Below are 8507 nucleotides of genomic sequence, written 5' to 3'. Positions count from 1 at the left end.
TATCATTTTGAAATAATGATAAACATAAAGTTAAATACCTTTTAAAATACCTTTCATGCATCACCGTGCTCTCTACTAATCAGTTATTCAGATAGGTCTAGCTAACTAACATTATATTAATATTTTGATTATGGTTTATCAGAGTTGTGAACGTCATTCTTCATTGCGTTGCAAATAATTTTTAATGTTTGATGTTTGTAATCCTTTTTACTGCAGGTTTGTGAGTTCAGTCAGACAGCAGGTGGCGCGCGCGGACTGCAGTACTGCTCAGCTCATGAATATTAATAAGGGCACGCACAAAAACGTCATGTGGCGTCACGTAATTAATATTCATGAATCCGACATCCTTTGAAGCAGGATTGGCTTACAGCAGCTGTCACATGGACGATTCTATTCTATTATATATATTTATTTAACCATTTAATTTCACTCATGTGAGACACTAATAGAATCAAACAATACTAAATACAATACAAAACCAAAGCATTTATGAAGAATATGAATCTAAGCACTGTGTTTTTAAAAGGGGCTGGGTCTCGGAGAGGGGGCGTGTCTCTCTCTTCCGCAGCAGACCTCCATCACAGTGAACGCAGGTGAGATTATAAACACATTCAAATTTCATTTTAACCGATCAAGGGATCATAATCAACATTTATATATTATACACACGGTGGTTAAACTCGCAGATTGTGTGTCGACCGGTTGAATCGCGCCGATCTTTGCCGCATGTTGATGTAAACTCATGATCATAAGCCCTCATATGATTATGTTATGATCTGCTAGCGGGCCTAACACCGAATACAACCGGAATAAACGGGGTTTGATGTGCATATATCTGGAGTTGAGCTGCTGATCCCGGATCAGGACTCGGTTTCTCCCTGGTAGGATGGAGCAGATCCTTGGTCGCGCGAGCGCGCCCCCGGGCCCGGTTCTGCAGGTGTGCTTCCCGAGCGCGCGCGCCGCGGTTCTGGAGAACCTGAACCGGCAGCGCGAGGAGGGTCAGCTGTGTGACCTGTCCATACAGGTGCAGGGTCACGTGTTCCGCGCGCACAGGTGTGTGCTGGCCGCATCCTCCCCGTACTTCCATGACCAGGTGAGTGTGTGTGGAACTGATGTCATCACACACACACACAAACCCTCTCATCTGCATATTAATGTGTGTTTGATGTTAAACATTGAATGATTTCTCGCGACCTGCCCAGCAAACGCTCTAACAAGGTTCTCTTAAAGCTCTCCCGGTAACGGTAATAGAACGCTCGTTCAGAGTTATGACGTTAAATGGAACGTTTTTCAGAATTCCATTTTTAAAATGTTGCTACTTGTTTTAGAACGTCGTCCTGATAAAGTTTGCAAAAAAGGAACGTTCCTGTAACATTAGCATAGCATTTTAAAAACAGTACATTTTGAACGTTCACAGAACATTTGAAAATAACGTTTTTTTTTATAATGGGAACGTTTGCAAACCTTTTATTAGAACATATTTTAGTGATCTGGGTGGAGACAAAGTCGCCCTGATTAAGTCTGTAAAAAAATAAAATAATGTAACGTTCTGTAATAGCATAGCAAATCTTAAAATTACGTTTTAACGTTCTTAAAATGTAAGTTTGACGCTTTCAAAACGTTAGTACAAATATTACGTTTTTCAGAATTGTATTTTTAAAAATGTTGCTACTTGTTTTAGAACGTTCAGACTCTGAGAACATTCAAAAGTCCTCCTGATTAAATTGAACGTTTCCGTAACAATAGCATAGCACATTTTGGTAACACTTTATTTTAGTGTCCTTGTTACATGTACTTACCATAGTAATAACAGTAAATTATGCATAATTAGATGCAACTAACACTATACGAACTATAGTGAGTACATGTAGCTGCGTAATATTACTCAGTACTTAAATATATAATTACACTGTAACAATGTACTATTACTAGTACTGTAATATTATTCATATGCTGAAAATACTTTTTTCTGACACTGAGGTGGTTTATGTTGGATGTGTTCCCAATCGCACACTTGCACACTACAGTACGAGAACACTACATAGTTACAGTGCTGAGAGTGAAGTGACTTATTTACAATCTAATCTCATGACAAAACTGAACTTTTTTACAAGTTACAAGTTGGTGATTTCATTTGAGAGCTTATGATTCAAGTTAATCTTGAGTAACTGTATTGAATAAGTGCTTGAAATATTTGAAAAAACCCAATACATTAATTCAGCATCTTGGGAGTTTAAGATGGAGGTTATTCTAACTTTAAGAGCTGATTAAAACATTCTTTTCAGGAATTCCGATTACAATCTAAAGAAATGTAACTGTATAAATTCTGAAGGCAAAATTGTAGTTTTTTCATGCGCTGGTCAGTTTTTAGCTTTATTCCTCATCCACAACATGTTCTGTCCATCCATCCGTCCGTCCGTCCGATATTTGTATGCAAATTAGCGCATATTTAATGAGTACCTAATTTGCATATGTGAACAACATTTCAGAAAACGTACAAATGTGTGGAAGTCAGTTAAAGGAATAGTTCATCCAAAAATGAATGCTCTTCCATGATTTATAATGCCAGTGAATGGACGTTTCTGTTTAGAAGTCCATCAAAGTGTATCAATGCATGATGAGAAGGCCTTTATTAACCCCCCAGAGCCATATGGAGCACTTTTATGATGAATAGATGCACTTTATGATGGATAGATGCACTTTAATGATGGACAGATGCACTTTTATGATGGATAGATGCACTTTAATGATGGATAGATGCACTAATCATGGATAGATGCCCTTTTATGATGGACAGATGCACTTTTATGATGGACAGATGCACTTTAATGATGGACAGATGCACTTTTATGATGGATAGATGCACTTTCATGATGGATAGATGCACTTTTATCATGGATAGATGCACTTTCATGATGGATAGATGCACTTTTATAATGGATAGATGCACTTTTATAATGATAGATGCACTTTTATGACGGATAGATGCACTTTTATGATGGATAGATGCACTTTTATCATGGATAGATGCACTTTTATAATGGATAGATGCACTTTTATGATGGATAGATGCACTTTTATCATGGATAGATGCACTTTTATCATGGATAGATGCACTTTTATCATGGATAGATGGACTTTTATGATGATAGATGCACTTTTATCATGGATAGAAGCACTTTTATCATGAATAGATGCTCTTTTATCATGGATAGATGCACTTATGGTGGACAAATGCACTTTAATCATGGATAGATGCACTTTTATGATGGACAGATGCACTTTTATGATGGATAGATGCACTTTTATGATGGATAGATGCACTTTTATGATGATAGATGCACTTAAATCAAATATAGATGGACTTTTATGATGGATAGATGCACTTTTATGATGATAGATGCACTAATCATGGATAGATGCACTTTTATGATGGACAGATGCATTTTTATGATGATAGATGCACTTTTATCATGGATAGATGCACTTTTATGGATTTTAACATTGAAACAGCCATTCACTGCCATTATAAAGCTTGGAAGAGCCAGGACATTTTTTTATATAACTCTGACTATTCGTCTAAAAGAAGAATGTCATATACACATAGGAGTAAATCATGCGCTTATTTTCATTTTTGGGTGAACTATCCCTTTAAGAATGTCTGTTGAATCTGGCCTGTGGTTGTTTAGCAGCAGAGAATCACAGTTTAGCATGGGTGCTTTCCCAAAGCCAACTAAGTTCCATCGTTACCAATGGAGTTCAATGGAAATTGCGATCACAGTTGGCTTTGGGAAACGAACCCTTGGTGCCGCAGCTCTAAACACTGCGGCCGGTTCTGCCTGTGTCCAGGTTCTGCTGAAGAACGTCACCACAGTGTCTCTTCCCTCGGTCATGGACCCGCTGGCCTTCGAGAGCGTCCTGAACTCCGCCTACACCGGGCAGCTCAGCATCGTGCGCGACGACATCATCAACTACGTCACCGTGGCCAGCTTCCTCCAGATGTGGCACATCGTGGACAAGTGCACGGACATCCTCAAGAGGTCGCGACCCCTGGCGCAGGTCAGCCCGGGCGTGGCGAGCTCCTCGAGCCATCAGTCGCCCAGCAGCTCCGACTGCTGCTTCCCCGACCCGTCAGACCCGCCGGGCGAGCACACCGCAGAGAAACGTGCGCTTCCGCCTCTGGCCACATGGAGGCGCCCTCAGCAGAGCCGGTGGAGCCGAAGCAGCCTGACGTTTCCTCTGCGGACCGAGCCCGAGTGTGGGCCGGATCCGCACCCGCCTCTCCCGTCCATCGAAACGGATTTCGCCGCGAGACACCGAATCCGCGTTCGGCTCCGAGGAGCGAAAGAGGAGGAGCAGCGGGTGGAGGCGGATGAAGGCGTCGGAGAGCCGGTGGAGGATGAGGATAAACTGAGGATGAAGAGCGAGGAGCGCCAGGCCGGTGAGTGGAGCTTCTTCATCACTGCCGTTTAGCTCCCGTCCACCAGGGGGCGCCACCACGCTGTTTCTGACTGTGTTTGTGTTCTTCTCTCAGGAGGCGTGGAGTCGGACGGGCGTCTCAGAGAGAGCCTGTGGCAGAGCGAGTGGCCGTCGGTGGACGAAGACGAGGAGGACGACGAAACGCCGGATGAGATCGCGAACGCGACGGTTTCCCAGAATCCTCCCTGCTCTCCTCTCTCTGCGACGCCGAAAGTCCACTTCTGTCACTGCGGGAAAGCGTACACGCTGAAGAGCATGCGCGACCGGCACGTGAAGATGCAGCACCTGAACCTGCGCCCGTTCTCCTGCCCCGTCTGCGCCAAGAGCTTCAAGATGAAGCACCACCTGACCAAACACGTGAAGACGCACGGCGGCCTGCGCCCGTACGAGTGCGCGCTCTGCGGGAAGAAGATCGTGTGGCGGGACAGCTTCCTCAAGCATCAGGCGCGCTGCCAGCAGACGGCCACCGCGGCTAGCTTTCAGCAGGAGCTCACGGACGCTGCCGGACCAGTGAAGGTGGAGCACGACGACTTCTCGTTGCTGGAGGAGGAGACGCTCTCGTGAAAGCAGATTCCCCAGAGAAGCTTCAGTGACTCGCTCTTAAAGGGACAGTAACGTCATCAGATACTCGCCAGACGCTTGTTCATCTTCGTAAACATAAATGAAGATCCATGTCAATGTTTTTATCGTTCATCTGCGATGGATTCTGATTGGCTGTTTTTTTTTTATCGTTCATCGTCAATTAAATAATGAATTAATTCTGATTGGCTGTCAATGTTTTTATCGTTCATCAGCGATGGATTCTGATTGGCTGTCAATGTTTTTATCGTTCATCTGTGATGGATTCTGATTGGCTGTCAATGTTTTTATCGTTCATCAGCGATGGATTCTGATTGGCTGTCAATGTTTTTATCGTTCATCTGTGATGGATTCTGATTGGCTGTCAATGTTTTTATCGTTCATCAGCGATGGATTCTGATTGGCTGTCAATGTTTTTATCGTTCATCAGCGATGGATTCTGATTGGCTGTCAATGTTTTTATCGTTCATCTGCGATGGATTCTGATTGGCTGGTTTTTTTTATCGTTCATCGTCAATTAAATAATGAATGAATTCTGATTGGCTGTCAATGTTTTTATCGTTCATCAGCGAAGGATTCTGATTGGCTGTCAATGTTTTTTATCGTTCATCTGCGATGGATTCTGATTGGCTGTCAATGTTTTTATCGTTCATCAGCGATGGATTCTGATTGGCTGTCAATGTTTTTATCGTTCATCAGCGATGGATTCTGATTGGCTGTCAATGTTTTTATCATTCATCAGCGATGGATTCTGATTGGCAGTTGTTTTTTTATCGTTCATCGTCAATTAAATAATGAATTAATTCTGATTGGCTGTCAATGTTTTATCGTTCATCTGCAATGGATTCTGATTGGCTGTCAATGTTTTTATCGCTCATCTTTTTAACGAAACCTGAGATTTCTGTCCCTCTGTTGACGAGTGGTGCAACAGATCACTAATCTCACGGATCAGATCATATTACAGTTTTTGAGTCACAGATCGGATCATTTTTCGGATCAGGAAAAAATTTTTTAACTTTGTTAAAGCTTTGTTAAAGTGTGGCTTTATTTCACATATAAACATTAATAAGCGAACATTCATAAAGCTCTCCTCTTAATTCATATGGATTTCTTTAATGATGTCTTTATGAAGTGCGTTTTTAGACTTCAGCGGCGGGACAGAAATCACTCAGATTCCATTACAAATATCTTTGTGTTCCGAAGATGAACGAAAGTCTTACAGGATTTTCAAAAAATATGCCCAAAGAAAGAACAGAGCCTCTGCTTTTAAACAAATGTTTTTATTCTAGCTTCATGCATATTATATAAACACTTGAATGTGGACAAGTTCATAAAAAAGCTACATTTTGAACAAAAAGTGGAATAAATGTTGTGTTTTGTCAGAGACTTTCTCCGGATGGGATTCAGAAGGATGAACAGAACACAGGAGGAAGGAGAGCGTGGATCATGAAGGGTTATATTTAAGAGTGGATATCAGTGTTTCTTCATCTATATGATGTAGCAGAGATGTGGACCTGTTTATTTCTGCACACACACACACACCCGATTAACCCTCTCCGCTCTCCTCTGTAGTTCTGTGTTAGAGATGATGAACACACACAGACTGTACATAATAATGATAATAATGCAGTGTGGTTTTAATATTGTCAATAAAGGCATTTTATTGAGATCAGTCGCAGTGTGAAACTTCAGCGGGTGTTTATTTCATTTATAATCGGTAACACTTTACAATAAAGAGCCGTTAGTTAGTCACTAACTACCAGCAATTCAGATTTGTTACATTATTTATTAATCTTAATGTTAGTTGATAAAAACACAGCTGTTAGTTCATGTTAGCTCAGGTCCAATAAATCATATTTTTGATTTGACTAGTGAATTCATAAATGTTGAAATCAAAATTAATAATGTTCTTTGTCATAATTGTAAAGTGTTACCTGTAGTTCCTCTGAAGAATCACCAGTGAAAACAAGTTTAACGTGACATGTTCTCAAAAGCACATTCACAAATAACATCAATATTTCTGAGCAAAACTTGTTTGATGTGTTTGAACTTGTACTTTTTGCTTCAGTGGTTCTTTTGTGCGACAAATGAATTTATAAAAGTACAAATATTCCACATCGTCTCACAAAAATAATCATAGAATTAGCAAAATACTGTAGAACAGACGGCTGTGTATTTATAATAATTATATACAGGAGTATTTATCAGAATGCATAGTGTCCAATAATAATAATAATAATAAGTGTGACTAATATATTTCTTGGGCGTGTTGAGTTATGCATTACCCAGAAGTCAGTTGATCGTTGCACGACTAATTCCAGAGGTATTTCTGTTCGTACAGTAACAGGCATCTTTGCATCAGACTCATGTTCATCTGCTACAGGACCTGATGGAGGCCAGGCTGCGTTTAACTCCCTCCGTTGATGTACTATTGTAGTTTTTGTTCATATTTTTAATTTATTTTTTGGCAACACTACTTTACAGTGTCCTTGTTACACGTAGTTACTATAGTAACAACTGTAAATTATGCATAATTACATGCAACCAAACTTAAAACAAAGCTAATCCTATAGTAAGAACACACAGTTCATCAATAACACTTAAATATGTGATTACACTGTAACAAGGACACCTTAAAATAAAGTGTAACCGATTCCGTTTTAATTTTAGTTGAAGTTTTGCTAATTCTGCTGTGCGTTTTTGTCATTTTTATTTGATTTATGGTCAAACCATTACAGTAAGTAAAGTTATTAACATGAACTAACATTTTACAGCATTTATTAAATCTGCTAAAAATAAAGCTGTTCAAACAAATACAACATTTGATCATTAAAATGTATCAGTAAATGTTGAAATTTAATAAATGCTGTATAAGTATTGCTCATTGTTTTTAAATATGGCTATATATTATTAGTGTAATTAGTTTACTTTAGAAAGGAAGTTTGAGTCCGCCACTGAATATAACAGTTTGAAATTATAATTTAGACTTTTTTCTCACAATTGCAAGTTTATTTCATGCAATTCTGAGAAAAAAAGTCGCATTTACCTTTTTATTTTTTATTCTGTTGTTAAACTAAAGGAAATTGAGAAATGCTGAAATAAGTTTCTTTAATATTTTATTTATTTCAAGTAAGTTTTCGTTGAACATTCAGCTAATGTGATGCATGAATATATCGATTGGTTCATCGTGTGACCTGACATCACCACCGAACGGCCAATGAGCTTCAGTGTCATGAGCCAGATGCATGATGGGAGTGTGCAGAAACTCTTGTGCTGTCCGGAGTAAAACTACAGACGTTCCAGTTAAGATCAGGAGTCCGGGAGCGACGCCGCGGGAGTTTGAGAGGTTAATAAAACATTTCAACAAACAGTTTAAAAATCGAGAACATTTTCCTAATTCAGCCACTTCAAACGCAACACGTGATACACTTCATTCTTCACGGAACGTC

At 39.9% G+C, this 8507-nt stretch overlaps 2 protein-coding genes across 7 annotated transcripts in view; one reads left to right on the top strand and one right to left on the bottom strand.

Annotated features, from left to right (window-relative positions):
• Positions 1–508: 508 nt before the first annotated feature.
• zbtb22a (zinc finger and BTB domain containing 22a) lies at positions 509–6727 on the top strand. Of its 2 annotated transcripts, none has more exons than XM_081376945.1 (4): positions 509–593; positions 886–1093; positions 3850–4441; positions 4535–6727. In XM_081376945.1, exons 2-4 carry the CDS (start codon positions 887–889, stop codon positions 5041–5043), a joined length of 1308 nt encoding a protein of 435 aa, XP_081233071.1. In that variant the 5' UTR covers positions 509–593; position 886; the 3' UTR covers positions 5044–6727. The 2 variants fall into 2 exon arrangements, with proteins under 2 accessions (XP_081233071.1, XP_081233070.1); XM_081376944.1 differs by having other exon boundaries at positions 542–593; positions 784–1093.
• The window catches only part of tmem65 (transmembrane protein 65), a 29977-nt gene continuing 27801 nt past the window's right edge, over positions 6332–8507 (bottom strand). For 3 of the 5 annotated variants that reach the window (XR_014030956.1, XM_081376951.1, XM_081376952.1), the window contains one exon: positions 6332–8507. This exon is cut by the window's right edge. The gene's annotated coding sequence lies outside the window, so the exon portion shown is untranslated. The other 2 variants (XR_014030955.1, XR_014030957.1) reach the window with 1 other exon arrangement.

This window comes from Scardinius erythrophthalmus (assembly GCF_964197995.2).
Source record: "Scardinius erythrophthalmus genome assembly, chromosome: 10".
NCBI classification, from domain to species: Eukaryota; Metazoa; Chordata; class Actinopteri; order Cypriniformes; family Leuciscidae; genus Scardinius; species Scardinius erythrophthalmus.
This window is presented reverse-complemented; position numbering and strand designations above follow the sequence as displayed.